At 41.8% G+C, this 22,315-nt stretch overlaps 2 protein-coding genes across 2 annotated transcripts; one reads left to right on the forward strand and one right to left on the reverse strand.

Moving 5' to 3' along the window:
* The first annotated feature begins 490 nt into the window (after positions 1-490).
* LOC149273651 (retinol dehydrogenase 8-like) lies at positions 491-3,954 on the forward strand. The gene is made up of 6 exons (XM_089506033.1): positions 491-590; positions 1,996-2,157; positions 2,314-2,493; positions 2,744-2,837; positions 3,374-3,557; positions 3,715-3,954. Exons 1-6 carry the CDS (start codon positions 494-496, stop codon positions 3,952-3,954), a joined length of 957 nt encoding a protein of 318 aa, XP_089362159.1. The 5' UTR covers positions 491-493.
* A 1,905-nt stretch (positions 3,955-5,859) lies between these two features.
* LOC149273652 (zinc finger protein Aiolos-like) lies at positions 5,860-17,840 on the reverse strand (the record flags this gene model as incomplete). The annotated part of the gene is made up of 7 exons (XM_089506034.1): positions 5,860-6,536; positions 8,671-8,787; positions 10,410-10,520; positions 10,988-11,155; positions 11,640-11,891; positions 17,007-17,126; positions 17,783-17,840. Coding segments are annotated over 7 exons (1,503 nt in total), but the record flags the coding sequence as incomplete, so codon positions are not given.
* Positions 17,841-22,315: the final 4,475 nt, after the last annotated feature.

Raw genomic sequence — 22,315 nt, forward strand, 5'->3', positions numbered from 1 at the left:
TTTTTTTTGTCCTCCTTGTGGATCAAAAGCAGGACAAATAGAAGTGATGAACTTGATGGGTAATTTTTCAACCTAAATTCCTGTTCCTATTCTTTGTGTGTGTTTTGTTCCTATATGCATACTGCACCATATACGCAGAGTTCGTATTATTCCAACGGCCGCTAGGTTTACGCTATTCCTAACAGCAGCAGATAAAGCGAGGACTTAAAGCTGGCTTTTTTTGCTCTGGAAGATGACGGTAAAGAAGGAAAGGGACGGATCCCCGTCTCTCCGATATGTCATTGTCCTAGTTGGCTCAGTGCTGCTGGGACAAGATAATCCAGTAATCCGCCAGATAAGATTATTCACTAGTCCTATAAGGACTCTGCGTGGCCCTTAAATAGGAGCAACTTGGTAATATCGTTAAACGTTCTGCGAGAAGGTCCAGCAGCCCTGTTTGAGAATCGCTCTCATTCGTAAAGCACCCCAATTCTGCAACCAGGAATTACTAGAGATGGACCCTCGTACGGTGCTTATAACTGGATGCTCCTCTGGAATTGGACTAGCGCTGGCCACCAAGCTAGCCAACGACGAGCAGCAGAGATTTAAGGGTAAGTATTTAGGCTGAAGCTCGCAAGCATGTAGCCATCATTCCCGCCATGAAGTTGGTCTGAAAGTATGGAGTAACATTGGAAGCTCATAGGCAGGGCCCCGACTCCCGCTGTATCTGTAAGTGGATCTTCGCCATGTATTTGTTAACCATCCTTATGTTTAAATTGCACAGCGCTACAGAATATACAAGCGCTTAATAAAGAAATAATAATAAGTAAAATTCCTATAATTGCCTTAACTCAATATATAACCGGGTAGCAAGGAAAGTCCACCACTCCTTTTCCACTGGATCCATAAGATCCCCTCATATCATTATTTGTATTGTGTTATCGGTCAGACATTTCCAGCAAGCCGAGTATTAGCCAGGACCCCCCTGGTAACTCCACATCACAGACCCCAAACATTAACCTTCACAACACAAACTGCACAGATAAAAAATATGGAGAGCAATACAGTTCCCGGCACAAGCAAAACTTATACTACAGCTTAAAGGCGCTGTTCCACCTGCTCTGCTGAATTCAACACTTTTTAAAGTGAAATAAGCATTGGAAACAAATGATTTGTTATGTTGAATGCTCACCCCCCCCTTCCACAAAAAATATTTAAGAAAAAAATTGCCTTGTTCGTCATTTTTAAGGGAATGCTTAATTGTCACATGATAGAAAAGCAAACCCTGACAGGTGCAACAGAAACTTTCACCATTTACCATTGAGTAGGAGAAATGACGGGAGAGCGGTGACATCTACTGGTGCTTCCGGGCATTGCAGCGTAACCCTTTAAGTTGAAATACCATTAAATAAACGACAGCTTTTTTTTTTTATGATGCCCTCAATGTTTTAACACACAGCAGAGTTTTAGTAAATATGCTTTGGACTACTCCCATTCCTACAAATAACAGTATGTTTTCATCATGATATCACTAAATAAGCTAGAAAAATGGGGTAGAATGTTTGAAAATAATCAATATCTACTTTTTAAGATATGGCAATAAAGAGTGCAATAGAGTGGCAATAAAGTGACTTTAAAGGAGCTGCTCGGCCTACTCTCGGTTTATCCTCTTACTTTCAAATGTAAAGCACACCAGCCCACGGGGCAATTGATAACATACTCTCTACGCACATGCTACATGCATGTTCCTGTCCTGTTATAAGCCTCCTAGTTTCCTACTTGGCTGCAAGATTCCTTGCGTCGGATCATTAAAGCCCAACAGCCCCCAAAACGTGGGTTCTAACGCAGCACGCTGGGGGTAGTGTTGAGATCCACCGGTACATTTTGTTCCTTGTTGTAATTTAGTCCATCGTTTGATCGAATAATGTTGCGTAGACATTTAAATCAGCAAACGTGTGTTTAAAGATAATATTTGAAAAGTTTAGAAGAATATATATTTTCCCCATCATTCTGCAGTCATCGCCACCATGCGGAATCTGGCAAAGCGCAGCGCGCTGGAGGAGGCAGCCGGGGCCGCCCTTAACAGAACGCTGGAGATTAAGGAGCTGGATGTCTGCAGCGAAAGCTCCATCCGGAAATGTGTGGACAGCGTCCCGGACAGACGCGTAGACATTCTCAGTGAGTGGTGCGTTACAGGACCAAAGTTATGGCCGCAAAGTGACTTCTTTGTCTTTCTTTACAAACATTGACGTGCAAATGGCTATTGTTATATCCCAATACCATAACTTTCACTGATTTGTGTGTATTTGAGCTCAAGGCGATTTCTTCTTGCAGTTAATAATGCTGGTGTCGGGCTTGTCGGACCCTTGGAGTGCCACTCGATGCATGATATGGAAAGGGTCTTTGAAACCAATTTCTTCGGGGTGGTAAGAATAATTAAAGAGGTCCTACCGGACATGAAGAGGAGGAGAAGGGGCCATATTGTGGTTATAAGCAGTGTTATGGGACTGCAAGGTGAGCAACATTATGGGTGAGATGTAGTAAAGTAGATTATGACGGCACTTTAACACATAAATGTATCGTAGTGATCCTCAACATATCTACTTCTGTTCTAGAATGGATTTGGAATAAATAGACTCATCTTTAATGGAATCTCTTGCTTCGATTTCTTTACCTACAGTAACTCTGCTCACTTCTGCGCTCGTGTTTTGTTGTTTTTCTCTTTTTGTCTTCCTTAAAGTGTTCCTCTTTCTTCTCTCACCAGGCATCATGTTTAATGATATATATTCTGCTTCCAAGTTTGCCGTTGAGGGGTTTTGTGAAAGTTTGGTCTCCCAGGCTCTGAAATTCAATATTTTGTAAGTTTCATGGCGGGTACTCCTAAGTATATAAGGTTTGGACTCACAAACCATATTAGCTTCTTATAATCTAATCTGCCAAGAATTCTTAAACCTAGCGTTCTCCTGACACGAAGAGAACCCATGATATGCGGTCAAAAAGACCCTTCTCGCAAGGACCTAAAGATTAAAACATCTAGTATGGATTTTCCATGTAATATTTAAACTTCTTAATCAGACTTCAACTTCTCAAGACGAATTTGTGGATTCAGCTGGGCTAAAATCTAATGAATATGATGACAAAAGGAGACACCAAGCAGCTGAACCCAAGACTAGGTTCTCATCCTCAGAAAACGGTCAACTGAATGTTCCAAGGGAAACAATTCATTTTAAGGCATTTGTTTTAAAAACATACATTAAATGTCACCCGCATTAAATAAGTATGCGGATTACACACAGACACTGCGTGCTGGGGAACTTTACATCACAAAATATTAATTTTCGGTTAAAAAAGGAGCTGTTTAATGTTGACGTCTTGCCCCCTGTGTACTTTTCAGCATTACTCTCATAGAGCCGGGTCCTGTGAACACAGAGTTTGAATTGAAAACCTACGAGGATGCCATGCGCGGTGATTACTCGAAGACAGACCCCGAAACGGCAGATATGTTCACTAACTACTATTTGAAGAACTCCAAAGCAATTTTTTCCAGCTTGGGACAATCGCCGGAAGATATTGCAGAGGTAAGGACAATATATATATGTAAAAAATATACACTATAGAGTGTATGTAAGGTAATGGGGTAGACATTAAATAGTCAGCTCTTGGGTACAGTAAACTCCCACTAAGACTTAAGACGACGAATGGTTAATGACTAACGTTTGACTGTAATTCTTGTAGCACGTCCTACGTGTTGTCACCATGGAGGTGCCACCTTTTCGTCACCAGACTAACCAGGTTTACACACCTCTGACTGCTCTCAAGTATGCGGATCCGAGCGGAGAACTGATGACCGATGTCTTTTACAAGATGGTCTTTGAACACGACACCCTCATGCAGGCCAGTCTCCGAGCGATCAAACTGCTGCGCTGGAAAGCCAACAAAGTGCAACAGGGAGCAAGGATATTGGGTTTTATGTAGCGATGGAACTTTCAGTTCCGACTGCAATAGACAGAGAGATGGGGGGGGGGGTAGTACATTCAGAACATTGATCTCAATTCTTATTATCACATGATTGTTTTTCATCAGTTTCACATTTTTGGGACGCATTGATGTACAGCTGTCTTTCCTGGCGGTAAAATGCGTCGCCATCCCATTTAAAAGTGCCTTTTCGTAACGATCTTCGCTCGTTTAAGATATCGAATCTTCGCGAAGAGAACTGCGGTTGTCCTAAACAGACAACCAACAAGGTGGAATGACGCCAAGGCACCTGGGCCAACCGTCTGCGCAACGAGATTTGCCGTAGTTGGGCATATGCCCCCCGGTAGAACGCGACAAGAGTTTTGCCCTTTGGAGGATGGAGAGGGGAACTTACTGATATAGAACCTGTGACGGTCATTGAACTGTGAGTTTCACTTCCCACTTCCAAACCCTAAAATATCTCCCTGCCTGTCCCAAGGGAGCCAGCGACAATATCACATCACATGCTACTGCTGGAGAAACTAGATAAGCCTAAACAAATATATATATATCGTTCTTTAAAAAAAAAAATTACAAAAATTTCCATATACTAAGAGCAAAACTTGGTCAAATCCCTTAATTTTACTCTGACAAACAATAGCCACATCAAAGATGACCTAAAACGAGAAACGCTTAAAAAAAAAGAGCTCAAAACGGGAGCTTAGACATAGCAATAGTCTGACGGATGATAGAGCGGCAGAGAGGTGGAAATTGGCCCGACGTCAAATTAATAAGAAGCAAGTGACTGACCACTCATGGCGTACGCGTTAAGACGAAACAGAACAGCCAGCTAAAACATCTTGATTTATACATAAAAAAAAGTATAAGAAGGGAAACTGATGTCTAAATATAGCAATTTACAAGAGAAATTTAAAATAGAAAATGTAACAAAATCAAAATACGTATGAAAATAGCTGAAATGATGTAAAAGTACTGCAATACATACATGATGCTTTCTTAAATGTTCCTGCCCTGTGTATATTATTGACCCCCCCCCCGCTAAACCCTTCATCGGTGCCAATGGCAGAATATGATTTTATTAATACTGCATTAGGTTTGGATGAATGTTTGGTTCATTGTACCACCCAAGCATGTGGCGTATGAAGGGTATTTTAAAATTGGGTCACCACTGTAACCGACGTGCACCTGGGTAGAAGAAGGAGCTGGTTACAATAAAACACATGATATCGTGAATCAGTCTTGGCTTATTTTTCTATGACCGAGGAAAGGGCATGTGCTGAGATCTTCTACTCACCTGCGAACTCATAGTTTGATGAAAACTGGAAAAAAAACCCCTAACCTAATTCTATATGCTGTCCGTGGCCAAGCGATGATCCCAGAGAGTCTTCAGAATGCATTATGACCTCAAAGGTCCTTTTAACATGAAGAAGGGCCTCCACAGATCTCAAAAGCATCTGCAACTTTATGAAGACTAAGAGTCACTAAAAGGTGTCACAATTGTCTTTCGATTTTAACAAAACAATAAAAAAGAACCCTGCAAGCGGATACAATGTCACAGATAGTAACGCGTAGGGGTGGAAATACACAGAAAATATTTATTGCTCTAAATACAAAATTAAGAAAGAGAATTAGCGAAATAGAACATTGGAGTGGTTTGATAGTTTTATAAAGAGATACTGTTGCCAGGGGGAGCAGACTTGACAATGTTTTAAAAGTCTGTGTTTTGTACAGGGGAAAAGTCCGCCCAGCACCGGCCGATAATGCCAACATCTTTGGGTAAATCGTACAATCAATGCACCTAAAATGCTCCGTGAACTGACGCGATGGGACGGCTTTCTCTCTGACTTCACTTTTTGTAGGGAGATGGAAGTCTGTGCGTGGAAACGGATACCGCTGTTATCCACGCTATTTCACGTGATGTTCCCCACGAGCAATGTGAGACGAGAACTCGTAGCGGTCCTGGCTGCGGTAGCCACACATGTTGCATTCAAACGGGTCCCGAAAGCCGTGGCACCCCATATGGATAGTGAACATGACATAATCCAGGAAAATGATGCAGCAGTGCTCACAGCGATAAATGCCTAAGGGAGACCCTTCCTTGCTCAGTACCTGCAGACCATCGCATTGATTTAGGACAGGGTGCTTCAACGAATCACAAACCTTTATGAGCTCTTTGGGGGCCTGGCGTGCGTTGCTGGACCTCAGAGGAGCTGAGTTTAAACTGGACGGATAAATGGCCCTTTCTTCGTGGCTGCTGTCTGTGTCTGTGGAGTCCTGAACGCTGGCCATGGGTGACAAACCTCTATCTGGAAGTGATGATTTTTCCTTGAAGTGCTGAGAGGACAGGTGGCCATTGGTCATCTCCATGCGTGTGAGAGGTATTGGGTACAGACTACTGATCACAGACACCATTTCAGCACTAGGAGCTGGTGGAGCGTGGCTCAAGGGGTGTAAAGCATCTGTATTTATATAGGCCATAGGAGTTCCTAAATTCTGCTCCATGATCCGTGAGGGAATCATATCATGATCCTTATCATACAATAAATTGTTGTAGGACACTTCAAAGCATTGCTGCTTCTCTCCTAGGAAAAGAGAACACACATAGAACCAAAAATATTTAGCATGGCTTGCAGATTCTCCAGTTCCATCAAACTTTACCTCTATGGCTGTTCACCGAGCCCTTCAGAAACGAACTAATCCATACGGCATTCTCATTTTATATGAGCTGCCTTGTCAAAATAGAGGAGAGGTAACTGGTAGATACACCTGCCAAGGAACTGGAGAAATACACAATTCCCCAGCTTCAATAACATCCAATCGAACACCAAACTCACACCAAGAGCCATTCCTTGACTCAACCCAAGGTTGGAAAGGCTCTGGTTGGAGAGTGCCGCCATCTCTTATCTCAGAATGACCGAGGCGGTGTTAAAAGTGCTGGAAGTACAACATAGTACAGGATCAACATTGGACACAGCCAAAGAAACGGAGCGTTAAAAGCTCTGGACGGCAGAAGAAAGCTGGAATGTCAGTCAAGTCGATCATACTCAAAGCGCAAGAGTGAATAAGCATAAACAAGCTGCGACTAAAGCAGACACAGACATTAGCGGACATAAGCGCCAGAAAACTTGAGAAAGAGCAACACGGAACACTGCGGGGGATCAGGTTCTAAGGTAAGATGAGCCCTGAAGGCCGGTGTATAAATATATCTTTATCTCAGACATCTCTTACTGCAAAGTGAGTCACCGCAGGACAGAATCGCGCTCGGCTCTGTTTACCGAGAGCTCGATTGTCTTGCACGCCACGCAGGCAGTTTTGGTGACATCGCTAACACCCGCTTACTCTGCGAAACCTAAGCATCCCTCGTCAAGTTCAGATGAATCATCGGGTGAGCAAGGCCCGAATCCGAAGGTTGAAAATCTCTCAGGGTAAGAAATTGATGAGAAAGTAAAAAAAAAAAAAACTAAAAAAAAAAACAACCTGCGCTTTATCGGAATCGGGATAGAAACTGCCAATTCGGCAATAGTCTGCGAGAGAGATAGCAGCAAATAATAGACAGAATGAGAATATTTACATATGTGCGAACGTACAATGCACATATATGCATACACATAGTCTTGTACACGTTATATAATAATAATAATAATAATAATAAACAATAGTTATACTATTTTAAATTATATAATGGAAAGCAAACTGAATTATCCACCAATAACCTCACACAACCACGTGTGTGCCAGAGAAATGTTGAAACCTACTTAATAACAAAACCCTGAATTTGTCTGATACCTGCAGATGCCCGGATGGGAACCTCTTCCCCTTTATGCTTTATGCTTCGATGACCCCGTGCAGAAAGTTCCCCACCTCTACCCCCACCAAACACATCTAACCGGGAGCTTTGTGCATCTCAGGAGCTACTTGGAAACAGGTTCTGAAACTCCGAAGCCCAACCGCATGGAGGAGAGTATGGGGTGGGGGGAGGGTAAAGAGAGACGTGACTTCTAAAACATCTCGCAGTGAGAGCAAGTGAGAAAATCTTAAGTTATGATACTCGAAACCCTTCAATAAGCCCTGGCACACGGCACACGGACCAAATCACGTGTCTTTAATGCGGGTCAGATGTGTTGCTTGGGATTTGTGTAAAGGTGGCGCACGAATCATGTGTACGGGTCCCTGCGGAGGAGTATTGGGGAGCCGGGGGCCTGAAGCCTAGTGGGGCGACTTCTCTCAAAGTTTTGATCTGATCCTATGTGCCTCCTGGCTGTTTAAATGTATTTGCCCTGCACCTGTTGCTGGATCCGAATCAGAACTGGATTCCAGTCAGTAGCCCAAATCAGAATGTTTTGGATCATTAACCCATTCTGCTATCTCAGTGTTCCACCCCAAGGACCTCTGCACGCGATCTGTGTACCACCAGCGTACTAAATGCAATAAAACACAGATTACAATAAGCAACATGTGTCTTCAAAAGCCACCGCATCTTTATACCATGGAAGAAGACATCTTAGCTGTCTGTTCTTGCGGTGATTATTCATCCCTATCGTTTTATCTCTCCCCACCTCGACTCAGGCATCTTTGTAAGGGTGTGGTGAGTGGAAGGGAGAGGACTTCAGAAAAGGAAATCAGATCATGCAAGCGTCACCACATCAAGACAAACATCACATATAGCTTCCCCGGGGTGAACTTTTAAATGAATAATATCTCCAAATATTTTCTTACCTATAAACTTTTGCGGCATCGAGCTCTTTCTCTTCGCCACGTTGCTGGCAAGCCTGTCCAGAACCATAGCTCTCTCGCTCCCAGCCTGCGGCTTGGGCTGCCGAGGGCCCTCAACTACTGTAGGGCAAGAAGAAAGAAAAGAAATGGCGCAGCGGGATAAATAAATCAAGATATGAAGACCCCTTAAACCCACTTCTGTATTCTTAGTCTCCGAAGCCACCCTGATTCCAGGGTTAAATCGTGGTCTTCATAAGATAGCACACAGAGAGGTTCAAATTGTACGCGGCACGACCCATCCACGTTAAAAAAGAGACAGAGAGAAAAGATTGTATTTATGAGCAATAGGAAGTGAGTAACTTTGTAACTTTGCCGTATGTTATTAGACAAGTTCTCCAAGCAAGCAAAATAAGATACTTATTGATACATGCCAATCCGGACACGTTATAGACCGAGAAGCACATAGAGATTCCTTACACGGGCTCCCTCGTTTGTATAGTCTGTTGTTTAAGACGTTGTCTTTGAGCGCAGGGTCGGAGGCCTATGGGCTGAATGTTCCATCTACAGACTGATCTCTGAAGCACCTGCAATGTCAACCTTGAACCTCCATCCAGCCAACGGTTCTGTATGGTTGTGGTGGGACGCCATATGCACGTCTCGGTCTTTAGACAAGTCTGTATTGGCTTACGTGTATTTTATTGGACAGTGTATTAGACAGCGTGGTACTAAACTCCAAGGTTTGAAAGGCTCAACTTGCGAGTCAGAAATCATCTACTCCACGATCGAGTTTCACAACAAACTAAGCAAGTCTTCTGTGGAATATATGTGACATCATCTCACTAGTTGACCAAGACATTATGCAGCGTCAACTCAGCCATTGTTGCAGATATATTAGCCAGCCATTACCCTTCATAATCAAGGATTTAGTGAATAAGGCCCTCTAATTACCATCCCCGTGCCGAGAGGAGTGCTCTTTCTGGCTTGCGTCGCTGTTTCCACTGGGGCTGGCTTGAGGTTATTCTAAGTCTATTCAAGGCGAATACTCGGGTATCCTCACTGTCTGATTGCAGCCATTACTTCCCGTCCCTTCACATTTGTGGTCAGCAGAGGAAGGAGAGCGGTACGCGGAGAGGGAGGGCATCTTATTGTCAGGGGTTGAGCGTGCAGGATGGTTAAGACTTCTAACAATATTACATAAAGTAATTCACACACTCGGGACACGCTGTTCCTGCAGCATTTGACTATCTGATAGAATCTGAATTATTCTGATTCTAATCTTGCAACGTGTGAAAAGTGTGTGTTATTTCATGGGTCTTACTGCACGGTTAACGTTTTCTTTATTATATTTATTTATATTTATTATATTGTGTTTTACTAAAAGCAAATGCAGCAGGTAACGTACGTAAATTTGGTTGTGCTGCAAAGTGTCAAAATGGGTTTTATCGCCGTAGAAACCAATGAAACGGTCCATTTACCATTGCTTAAGGACGCATTGAATAAGAGATAGCAAGCTCTTTAGACCGAAATAAGTTAATTCAAAGCCTATGTATTATTTCTGCGAGACCTTCAGAACGATTACTACATCTAGTAACTTCTGTGTCCAATGGGTCCATTTTCCCAATGCATCTATAACACTCAATATAGTAATATACACTATATATTATTATAGATAGTGTAATATATATATATATCATTGAAAGCACTGAAAAGGCAGTCTTTGTAGCGACAGACGTTAAACCCACCGGACTCTGTGACGTTCTGGAGATAAATACGACAACGCTCCTTGTGCTCCTCCAAAGAGCTGCGCTGCTTGTAGCTACGTCCACAAAACTCACACTTGTACGGCTTCTCCACTGGGGGAAATCAGAGAGATGCCACTTTTTTTAATCCACTGCTATAACATACATCACACAACCAGACAAATAATAGATCCAATGCAACATGTGTCCCGGGGTAAAGTACCGTTATCCAGCATGGAGTGTCAGCACATGTCATTTCCGCAGCATCGGCATTTAAGTGCTATTTTGGTATTTATACTGCATCTGAACGCTTGACACAACAGATTTTGGGATTATTCTACTGAAAAGTGTTGATATTTTCCATTGTTAAAAAGTTACCCCTAAACTTTATGCAGGTCTGAGCACAAATCCGACAATAACAGAAAATATGGTTGAAACCTGGACAGGGGACCTGAGGGCAGAGTTGAAATCATTTTAATTTTAACAATGTGTGGATATATCATCGATGTAGTCTGCTTCGGTTGAAAATGTGTACCTCGCGCTCCCTCGCCTTTAAACACAAAAGTAGAAGTCGTGCTCACCAGAGTGGGTGCGGAGGTGCCCAGACAGGGCATCTCTCCTCTGACACGCATAGCTGCACAAGTGACATTTGAAAGGTTTCTCCCCGGTATGCAGCTTGCCATGCCGGAGCAAGTTCCCCTTCTGGGTGAAGGATGCCCCGCACTTGTTACACTGGAAAGGACGTTCCCCTAAAAAACACAAAAAAAGAAAAAAGAATTTGAACTTCTGCTTCTTTCCGAAAGACCGACACGTCTGAGAAATATTTCCCTAAAATAGCCTTTATCTTACAAATCGTGTTATAGTCTGCCATGATCTATTATTAACACAAAGGATACAATAAATAACTTGCGCTGTATTTGATGAGTAGCTCGTTATGTTTCTTGGATTTTAGAACATAATAAAAATTGACAAATACCTTAAAACCTAATCTGTGTCTTGGGGTTCGTCCAACCTGCTCTACTACGCATCAGAAAAGCTGCTCTAATCGTTCAACGAGATCTATAAAATGTTTCCTTATCTCCGGGAATTATTAATTCTACCCAGTGGTCATCTGACACAATGAGTGTGCATTAATAGGTCACAGTTTTTGTTTCCATAGCAGCAGACAAAAGTTTTTTGTGTTATTTTCTTGTGATTACAAGCTTTTTTTGCTGTATTTGTCGCTGTATTTACCAGTATGACTTCTTTTGTGCACCAGTAAGACATTCAAGCTGTTGCAGGCCAGTCCACAGAGGTCACAGTAGAGTTTCCCGATCCCCGGTCTGTTCGTGTCATACGGAGAGGGATTTCTTTGCATATTATTATACTGCGTGCCGTCTAATCCAAACCCATAGCGGAGGTCGGCACCCTCCGGCCGGTCAGAGGGTTCTGATTCTGAGGGCTCTTTAGCGCTATATTCATCTTTTATATTCACCGTATCACCTGCTAATAGAAAAAAGAATCATATGGTTAACCAACTGATGTGTTACGCACTTCGTACATTATCATTATCAGCGGGGACTGGGATCGTTGGTACGGCTAGCGTTAGCCCAACACCAGAAGAAGGGAGCCGGGACACACAGCTATTTCCTGGTACGTCGAAGATATTTTTGGAGCGTGGGTGCTGTTTTCCACGGTAATGTTCTTCAGCAAATTCAATATAAAGTCAAAACAAGTGGCCAAGCGGATGGTCACCGGGCTTCTCATTCCGTTCTGGTGATTGGAAAGCCCAAATCATTAGCAGAGCTGACTATGCTCATGAGATGATTTTCAGCTCAAACTTCTCTAGACTAGACCAGGGCAGGGCGTGTGTGTTTTTAAGGTAAAAATAAGGGGGAAAAAACAAGTCCATAGATAACATAAAGTAAATAAGAATAAGTGGCCGACTAATTCACATGTAACGTCCTCCCGAAGGAAGGAAGGGATCCATATAGGACTTTACAGAAGGCTTCAGGAAATTGTAACATTCCGTAGTGATTATCAGAAAGTAACATTATATTCCTCATGGTATTTGAGATGGACTTGGAGAGCCCAAACCTCACTGAGGACCTTTGCCCGGACTAACGCCTCCAATATTTCCTATCAAATGGACCACAACCTTTTTTCCAATTGAGCCACCAGCAAAACATTCATAACACATTTTCTAGGCGATCAGCGATGGATAATGAAGCTCTTTCAGGGGAGTCTATTATTTTTTTTTTTACAAATGAGGTCTGGCAATGGCTATAAGACGTAGAGGCTTTAGTGAAACCACCGTGTGACTTGTCTTTAAATTACTCGGGGTATTTTTGGGTTTAGAATACAAAACTAGAGCTGCGATGATTCACAAAAAAAAAATAAACATTAGAAATATTTATCCAAGATGCTAGTTGTGGGGCTTGGTGTAAAGTAACGGAAGGGTTGGGAATGGAAGAGACGCACAGTATATAAAATGTAGTGGCTGAAATATAATTACACGGAGCTTTCTGCACATACATATCTGAGTACAGAAGAAACCGTATGGGATGATACGTTAAAAAGAGGGGGGGGGGGGTATCTTAAAATTCTCCAAACGGGTCAAACCTCTGTTTAAGTGTTTGCTCAACCCTTGTTTGTTCCATAAGTGAAGAATTTTGGGGGGATAAGCTCCATTTTGTTAGTGTTTGTTCATTAGTCTTTTCTTTCTTCGAGTTATCGTTAGAAAAGGAATCTACAGCCACAAACGCCACGTGTGGTCACTTTACTGGACACCGCCGTGCAAAAGCTGAATGCCACACAGGCGTGTTCGTTTTATTTGTCATACCTAACGAGAGGTCCTGGGTGGCGCATGCTTTTCTCACCTTCCCACTATCACGGGAGGTTAGAATTGCACGACACCACAGACATATATAACATTTTTACACCTTGCGCAGCACCGAGGGGTCCTCGAGACCACAAGCACTGAAGCCTTTTCCCTGAACCCGGTGAGACCGCAGGAGATGCTGCAGCTGGTGCTGCAGCTGAATAACCCATTTCTTTTATTTTCTCACATCCTTCGTGCAACTAAAGGCTGAGAGAGCCATAAACACGGAGAATATTCCAAGGTCTTTACATCACAATTCCTTTTTCATCCTAAAATACAATTTCAGCTTCATTATACAACAAATAATGTAAGGGGTGTCGAGGAGAATGCATTTTACTTGTATAGAGATCCTTAGAATTCGGTTATTGGTAACCTGTTTTAACTACAACACAATGTATCTCTACGTGATACATGTATGTATATATATATATATAGGATTCATCTTTAAAGCCGAGCGTTTGTCTGCCTTCAGCGGTGGGCAGCCTACGGACTGGTGGGTGAAGTAGGTAGCTGTTGAATGATGGTTTATACATTTCCAAACCACAAAAAAGTTTAAACCAAATCTTCACCAGTCTATACATTTATTAATCCCATGTAATGGCGTTTACAAATGAATGCAATGTATAGTAAACCTTCCTTAGGTGTCCCCTGTGCAGCCAGCACCCCAGCTCGCTGTCCATAGGATCCGCGTGGTTATCCCTGTCTTACCTATTCTAAGTTGCTGACTGTTGCTGATTGGTTCCCGTAGGCTTTATAAAGGGGGAGGTGAAGGGAGGCCCTTCCTCTTTTAAAAGATTTAAAGCAGATTTGTCAATGATTATCATGCAAAAATGGAACAGAGGGATTGTAACCTGAATATCGGTCCAGGCTCACATGAAAAAGGACGGCTATTTAACCCCAAAAAATGGTTATCAGCCTTAAAATAGCATCTCCCCTGCAAAAAAAAAAAAAAAATAGAGCCTTGTTGTTACTTCTCACGAATGGATGGACCACAAGGACTCATTCCTTGTGAAAACACTCTACAGATGCGAAGAAGAGCAACGCGTGAAATAGAAACCAAACCAAGGGACTAGCAAAAAAAAGCCACAAGCGTTTACCAACTAAGCCTGCCGCTGCTCCCAGGACACGCTATGTACGTAAGAACAGCCTGCTGCCAAACCAAGGCAAATACCACATCCTGAACCTGGGCTGCCGCCTGAGTCAAACGGAGCGCCGACAGCCGTGTACATCACGCTTCCACGGTCAAAGAGGTGCAGCAGGAGAGTGGGCTTTCTGGGGAGCAGATATCGTACATTATACAAATGACATGACTCCATGACGGCGTATGAGACGATACGCAGTGAATATCGGGGGTCTATTATTGTAGACATCAGTGAGTATTCACTATTGGCTCACCAACACCCTTTTAATCGTTTTAATCATATGAAAGAGTAGTTTGCTAGGCTGGTGGCTGCCACCTGCTCCCTGATCCCCAAAGGCAAAATGCCACAATTAACAAAAACAAAAGGAAGAATAGTCGGTCGGTACCAAAACCTATAGAAACCTCACCCAGCTATGCGGCTTAACAAACAAAGATAGAACAAATAGCCCTAAATAATCCAGAAATAACAGCATATGGGATTTGTTAAATACATGTTTTTCTCATGTTGCTGATAAAAAGGGATATATACTAATTAATACTCCTATTATTGACCCTCTTTGATGTCAGACCAAGTTGCTTCTACAGAGGAGGCTAGAATACATACGGAGGTGAAAAGGTCCCAGAGGTTCTGCTGAACGGAACAAATTCTTGAACCTTTTTCATAAAGATCAGCCGGACAATATTAGTTATCTTCTCTTAGTCTACCATCTGAAATGATTTAATAGTTTTTTTTTCTGGTGATGCCGTACCTATCTATTCTTGGATGGTCCTTTGGGAAGTAAATGCACAGAAAGACGAGAACAATCTAATCGAGGACACCGGAGACCAAAAGGTTTGTGCCCAATCTCGGGGGGGGGGGGGGGGATTGGGTGTATAAATTGTGAGTGGCCTTTAACCGCAGCAGAATCTAATGAATCGCCGGGAGTGGCAAAAAACCAAAGGACACACTAATAATTCAAGCTAATAGGGTTGGCGGAAAGTACACATTTCTCGAGATTGGCGAGAAAGATATGGTATTCGATTACAGAGCTAGGCTGAGTTTATGAATATTAGATTATTCTATCGTACAGAGACCACGCAGACCGCTCGTAGTCTGTGAAGAACGATCACGGAGACAGACGGCAAGTAGAATTGTCCTGAAAATAGGCGACTCTGGGTATAAAGGTAACTTTGCGAGATGAATAGTGCCTTTTCTGATCACTCATTTTGACAAATCCTAAAGATGTAAAGGTGAAATAAGGGTTTTTGTGATAATAGGTGACAGATGAGGTGATGTGAGCGCCAATACCACCATTCTACAATAAAACACAAACTATAAACTCTCAACAAGCAGAAGTACGTTGAACGCATTGACTGATGGGATTGATGAGCTGCTAGCGATGAAAGTCACTGAATGCTGCAGGAAGAGTGAAGTTAATGACCTTTTATTAACTCGTATCTGCGTTTTCAATGTTACCGTTTCCAACCATTTTTGGTCTCCAGTAATGTGGGGCCAAAATCATTCTCCGCTAACTACCTGGATTAAGGTAGAAACAAAACAGCCGGCATTTACTGAGGTTTATCCCCATGATCATGATTCAAGGGTGGCTTTCTAGGGGCAAACAACCTGCAGGGTAAGTGGGCCAAAACTCCCCAATTACCCCTAGCACAATGAGCTTCGTGGCAGGAATGTTATTATCTAAAAGACTGCAAAATGATTCAAGACATTTTAATGTTCTATTCACAAACATGACGTTGCTTTTTAGGTCACAGCTCCCATTGCAGAGAATGTTACGTTGTTTCACTATAGACATTCCGCTAACATTCAAACAATGTATACAGGTTAACAAACCCAGTGACACCGTAATCCCTGATAAAAGGGGTAAAATGTATATAACCGGGCTAACCAAAATGCAAAAAGAATAAAAAAGACTAAATCGCATAAAATCATATTTGTATCCCATTTTTTCCAATACATTTTAACAAGAAGAAGGAAGCAGGTGCTAACGGCAGAGTTCTAACCAATGATAATCACAGTTATATATTTATATTTTCATTAATATCAAATAAGTTTCGACCCAATGAATTCAGGGCAAAGAGTCCAGCTCTCTACTTCCCAGCCACGTGACAGTAAGCAGTGCCACAAATGACAAAATCTGGAACAAATCGTCTTTGTAAAGATATAATTGGAAGTATCTAGCATCAGTGGGAATGTACTTTTGTTTTTTTTTAATGCCCCAGGACTACTTTATTTTACGGACCTAGTGAAACTTCTCATTTACCAAGACAGCTTCCTTTAGTAATTAAACATTCTCCTTGTCTAGGAAAAAAAAAGTGTTGGAGAGATTACAGGTCCCTGGTGGAGTTTGTCAACGAGAATGCTAGGAAATAGGGAACCCGAGTCTGAATGAAGAAAGGGCTTAAGAAGAACGTTCATTCAATCACTATTGGATCTCCAAGCATTCCCTAACAAATGGTACTTCTAAGGAACATACGTTTTGACAATGTTTGGATTGATTAATGGACCACCATCTGAATAACCGTACGGTTTAAAGACATATTTTGCCCACTAGTAGGGGCAGGCCAAGGATTAAGACTTAAAGGGAGTAGGCACTCTTACCCCTGTCTTGCTGGGCTTCCTGGGAGCAGCTTTGCTCTGTATCTTCTGATGTCTCTTCCTTATGTAGCGAGAGTTTGTTATCCGTCTCTTGGACTCTCTTTGAAGAGCAAATGCTCAAATCTAAAATATAACGCATTCGTTATAGGTTGTCATAATGTACTCAATGGTTGGATGTCAGTGGCCATCTTTGTTTTTTTCCAAAGTTTTTTAAAAAATTGTCCGGGAACCTTACAGGTGCATCAGACATGTATAGATTTGGGGCAGATTCCAATAACCAGAACACCAAGTAAAGAAATAATATGCAATTCTTTCCAGCTGAATGTGAAATTAATTCTAATTACATCATCCAACGTGTTCACATTTTATCAACTAGTAAATACTAGTATTTTGCACACAGATGGCAATCAATACATACGATAAAAAGTAAATATTGTGGATGCCACACTCTTTTTTTGCTTTTGCATAATGAGGATAATCCACAAAAAAATCTATTTCAATAAATCATTTGAATATTCACACATGAAGGGTGAGCTTTATCTGGGACATAACCTTTAATGGCGCGCTGATCTGTGTCAACAACTCTGAAATCAAACACTATAAAATACACACATTACTGGGCTTCAAAAACCAACAGCAAACCACTTCTAAGGTCTGCAGACCTCACCAAAGCTAACGATGAGTTAATTACACAACAAAGCATCCAATCCACCAAAGCGAGAGGGGTCAGATATTTGCCTATCGTACGTTTTGCTCAGTTATTTAGGGAATGAAGGTACCTGCGGGCTCCGGCTGCTCTTGGGAATTCACCAAATCCATACTTGTATCAGAGTCTAAAAGAAAAACAGAAAAATAATTTCATTAACCCCTTAATGGAGCGGCAGTCCCCTTATATCACAGTGTAAAACCAAAGACAAGCCCTAGCCAGCTATTCCCACGAGGAGGACTTAGCTGAGCCTGTATAATGCACGCATATTACACAACACCCGAATCCTCCGGGTGGTGGGAGCGGGGTCTTGACACACCCCACTCTCCGTCTATTTGCCCTTTAAATGGGGGTGTTTCCGGTGATGTCAGCGCGGGAATGCCCCCGGTGTCAGTGGGACAGCCCGCGGAGGTCAGCGGGATCAGTGGGCAACCCTGGCTGCATCCCCCAAGGGTAGGCTCCAGGTAGCTGGTGCCCACAAGTTCCCAGGTATGATCATAATGCATAGTGACATCAGGGACTCTCCTGCTACTCTCTCTTTAGTGAATAAACTTCAGTATTCTTCTACAAGAAATTACTGAGATTAAACTTTAAGAGGAACAAGTAATACGGCAGATCTGCTAAGGTTTACAAGTACAAGTAATGTTTTGTCTTATTGGAACAGCACCTTTAATTTCTCCAGTAACCTTTTGGGTTACCAGCCTATCACAAAGTGCTGCTACGAGAATGCCTCTACTAATATAGGAAGCAATAAATATTATTTACATGATAATAAATGTTTATTTTCCAATTTTATTATTATTTGGGAAATATATTTTATTTCATAATAGGAGCATCTCGTGAAATTGGCTTATGGACGCTTGCTGTTGGCCTCAATCAATATCTGATCAGCTTAGATATTCAATAAATATTTAAATGATTAAAATAATAAGAGGTTCTTCCTGTAAAAAAGTGTTATAGTTTTCCTGGAACCAGGACATATTTTCTACCAATGCAATAAAATACATCACCCTGTTTTGTTTTAAGCGTGTGAATGAAAAACCCTACGATAATACTGAATGTAGGATGTGTCATCTCAGTGCTAAGCGCTCCTGTTTGTTAAGAGAATGATCTTCCATGGAAATGCCCTGGTTGCAAATGAGGGGGTGAATGCACCCACACGGAGAAAAAATACTGGAAACGCCAACTCAAGGAAGGGCAAAAAACATCCAAAAGCTTAAAACTACATCATGATGAAGAACTAGGGCTCGGGAGAAACATTTAATAGAAAAAAACGGTCATTTGAGTTTTTCTTAAAGATAAGATTCTAATTTCAAGTAAATAAAGTAGCGCAAAGATCACTTTTACAACTTCTTCATTCTCATACGTAGCCTAATCTCACACTCCACTGGGAAAGCTTCAGGCCAAACGAAGGAGACGAAAAGGAAATGCAAAGGCACTGGGGGTACTACTGCACAAATGCACAGGCGCAGGGGCAACTCATTGAGTGTACAGGAGCTGGCAGGAGTCACCAGGGGGGTACAGGCACTGGGGGCATGTCACTGAGTGAGTGTACAGTCACTGGGGGCGTGTCACTTAGTAAGTGTACAGTCACTGGGGGCGTGTCACTGAGTGAGTGTACAGTCACTGGGGGCGTGTCACTGAGTGAGTGTACAGTCACTGGGGGCAAATCATCCAACTGGGTTGAGGAATGAACGTGCTGCCCAGGCTGATGTGCTGCCCAAAAAGGGGTCGGTTCAGCACATGGGACCCCCCCCCCACCACAGTTTGGGAGCTTTAATATTAACTGTAAATGAATACTGATGACAAGAACTAAGTAACATGAAAGTTGAGCCTAGAGTTTCATGTACACTGTACACATTCACTGATTTAGTTACCGTTTATGTGATTTAATTCAATGTCCACCTGATGTAAGTGCCACTCAAATAACACCTTGAGAAGCACCAAAGTAAACTGCAATTTAGCATATTATCCAACCACAGCTTTACTCATCGCTAGGAGAAACCTCATAAAGGACCTGGGATCCGTGTGCCTCTCGGAGTGCTTCTGATGGGTTCAAGATCTCTGCATAATTCTACATCTTACTGGATATGAACAGTTCCTGGCAGGGGTCCCTGCTGGAAGTACTGACAGTCTACTTCACACTGAAATCAGTCAAGCCCTGATTTGCCTAAATACTGAGTTCTGTTGCTCACAATCCCCAAAGGGACCTAAGGAGTAACTTCAAAGAAAAGCCCTGTAAGAAATGGGTGGGAAAGTGTTAGAAGCCCGCGTAGCCGGGTCGCTGATTATGTTGCATTGAATTAGGGAATAACGTTATCTCTCAAAACACACATACAGTAAAAGTCCATTTTTCCCAATGTATAACATTTACATTTGGCGCTCAGGTTAAGACTCAAAGCCAAAAGAATATGCATTTGTTCAAAGCAATGACAGTGTCCATTGGAGCTATACCTAGTCTATTAATGCAGGACACATCTGAATGTTCCTGACTTCAAAAAGTCTTTCTTACCCTTTCTACGTATCATATCCGCTGGAAAAGAAGATACTTTCTTCTACCCTAAAGTTAATACGATATACTATAACAAGCACGCACTTACTGTCCCTAGGATTCTGTATGTAATAGGATATTTTTCCATAAACCTTAACTCTACAAAGATAAGCAATAAACTTAAGCATATTTGTCACTTTCCTCTAAAACTATGCAAATATAGCCTTTCATTCTTTTTTTTATTAATGGTGTTTTCTGATTTAAACCAACTGGGTCTATTAGGTAAAAATGGTAAAATATTACCTTTTTTTTATCAGTAAGGTTTAATTAAACATATTAGAAGCAGAGCTGTATACAGTAATGTAGGTGGGCATTGACAAAAACCTGGTTTTATCTCATTTTGTTACAATAAACGTCCTTTATCTGCAGACCTGGAGGCTGTCATTGACGTCAGTCATGTGACATTTTGGGAGACTTGGTCTAGGTTAGGACGCCACACTGAGCTGATTCTTTATGGCAACCTTAATGAAGTCCGTTCCTCCATAGACTTTCACAAGCCAGAGTCACGAGCAGTCACAGGCAGTATGATAAGGAGTCAGGGGGTTTGTCTGGTAGACTGGGTTAACATAAAATACAAATGGCTAATATGCAGATGCCTGAAAACATTATAAAATGTAAAAACTGGAATAAAAAACCCCCAATGTTTTAAAATAGAAAACAGCACAAAGTGTCAAAAATGTATCAAATCAATCTGTTACAATGCAATACCAAATAGTAGCAGTTTCCCAGTAGTATAATAAATAACATTACTGGGAGTGGGTGGCAGAACCTACATAAACCGTAATGTAACACAATACTGAAACACCACCCATATTCTCTTGATAGCTCCATTTGTTTTGGGGGGGGTCAGCATTTTTCTATTGATTTATTTAGGGGGGGGGGCAATCTTGCTATTAAATTCTAGTGGTATTTGTGAACAAGTGTAAAAGGTCCTACCAAGTCCTTCTCAAAACTCGCAGACCCCAGTGAATCCCAGAGCTGGTGGAGGTTTCACACAACTCAATAAATTACACCCTGGATTAAATGAGTCAGGAACCAGAATGAATTATTCCAGCGTTCCGCAGTCCGCTAAATGTTACGCTCTTTACTCTTTCCTTATGTAACTCAGTGTGGTTTTCGTTGAGATCCCACCTGCTGATACCAATCACTTCGATAGATATGAGTCACAGGTAGGTCTTACTCATTCCGACGGGTAAGATTTTCTATTATGCTGATCACGACTAAACCACAGCAACAACAAATATTCTCAAATGGGTTTGCGACCCGAGCCGGTGAAAACGTATGGATCTCATCATCCGCGATGATTATACTAAAAGCATCTTTACTCCCTATAGTCATTAGCGCAAGGAAACGAGCCAAGCTCGTGTGGCCTGGGAGATCCATTCCGGGAAATAAAAGTGATGGGAAAACAATTCCGCTTATTGGAAAACTATGTGTAAGCAGTGTGGTCCATTTCTACCTTCTGCTTAGGAATGTTAATGATAAAACACATTACGAATGGGGCTCATGTAACCCCGGAAAGAAAAATACTTATTTGATGTGCGGCATGACATTACCTTTGCTTTGTTCCTTGGCAGGAGGTTTCCAGGAATTAATAGTTACCGTATTCGTAGATACCAAGGCTATCAGCTGCTCATGAACTTTTCTCATATCAGACTATTATAAAGAATTTTAACTTATGGAATATGGAACGCGTTATATGCCGTATAAATATTGCAAAGGGGAGTTGTTAAAGAAGAACCCAGATAATATTTAATAATGTTTCAATTCACAGTTGCGCCATTACCTAGCAGCTTGTGTTCTGATTTAAAGTCATATTATACGAATACGAAGTTCAAAGAAAGTTCTCAAAACTACAGTAATGATATTTTTTTGAAATATTTCTAATAATCCAATGCCCTACTTAAATATATTTAAATATTTAAAGGGATTCTCCAGCTATCATTTCATCATGGACTCTAATGCATTTGATAGCTTAATGTGTGGTCTCCCTTGCAAATGACATATGATATACTTACCACCAGTCAGCTCGTGAAATGTTGCAGGGGCTCTATC

This window comes from Sceloporus occidentalis, unplaced genomic scaffold (genome assembly GCF_023333645.1).
Source record: "Sceloporus occidentalis isolate IW3139 unplaced genomic scaffold, rSceOcc1.0.p SCAF_361, whole genome shotgun sequence".
Lineage (NCBI taxonomy): Eukaryota > Metazoa > Chordata > Lepidosauria > Squamata > Phrynosomatidae > Sceloporus > Sceloporus occidentalis.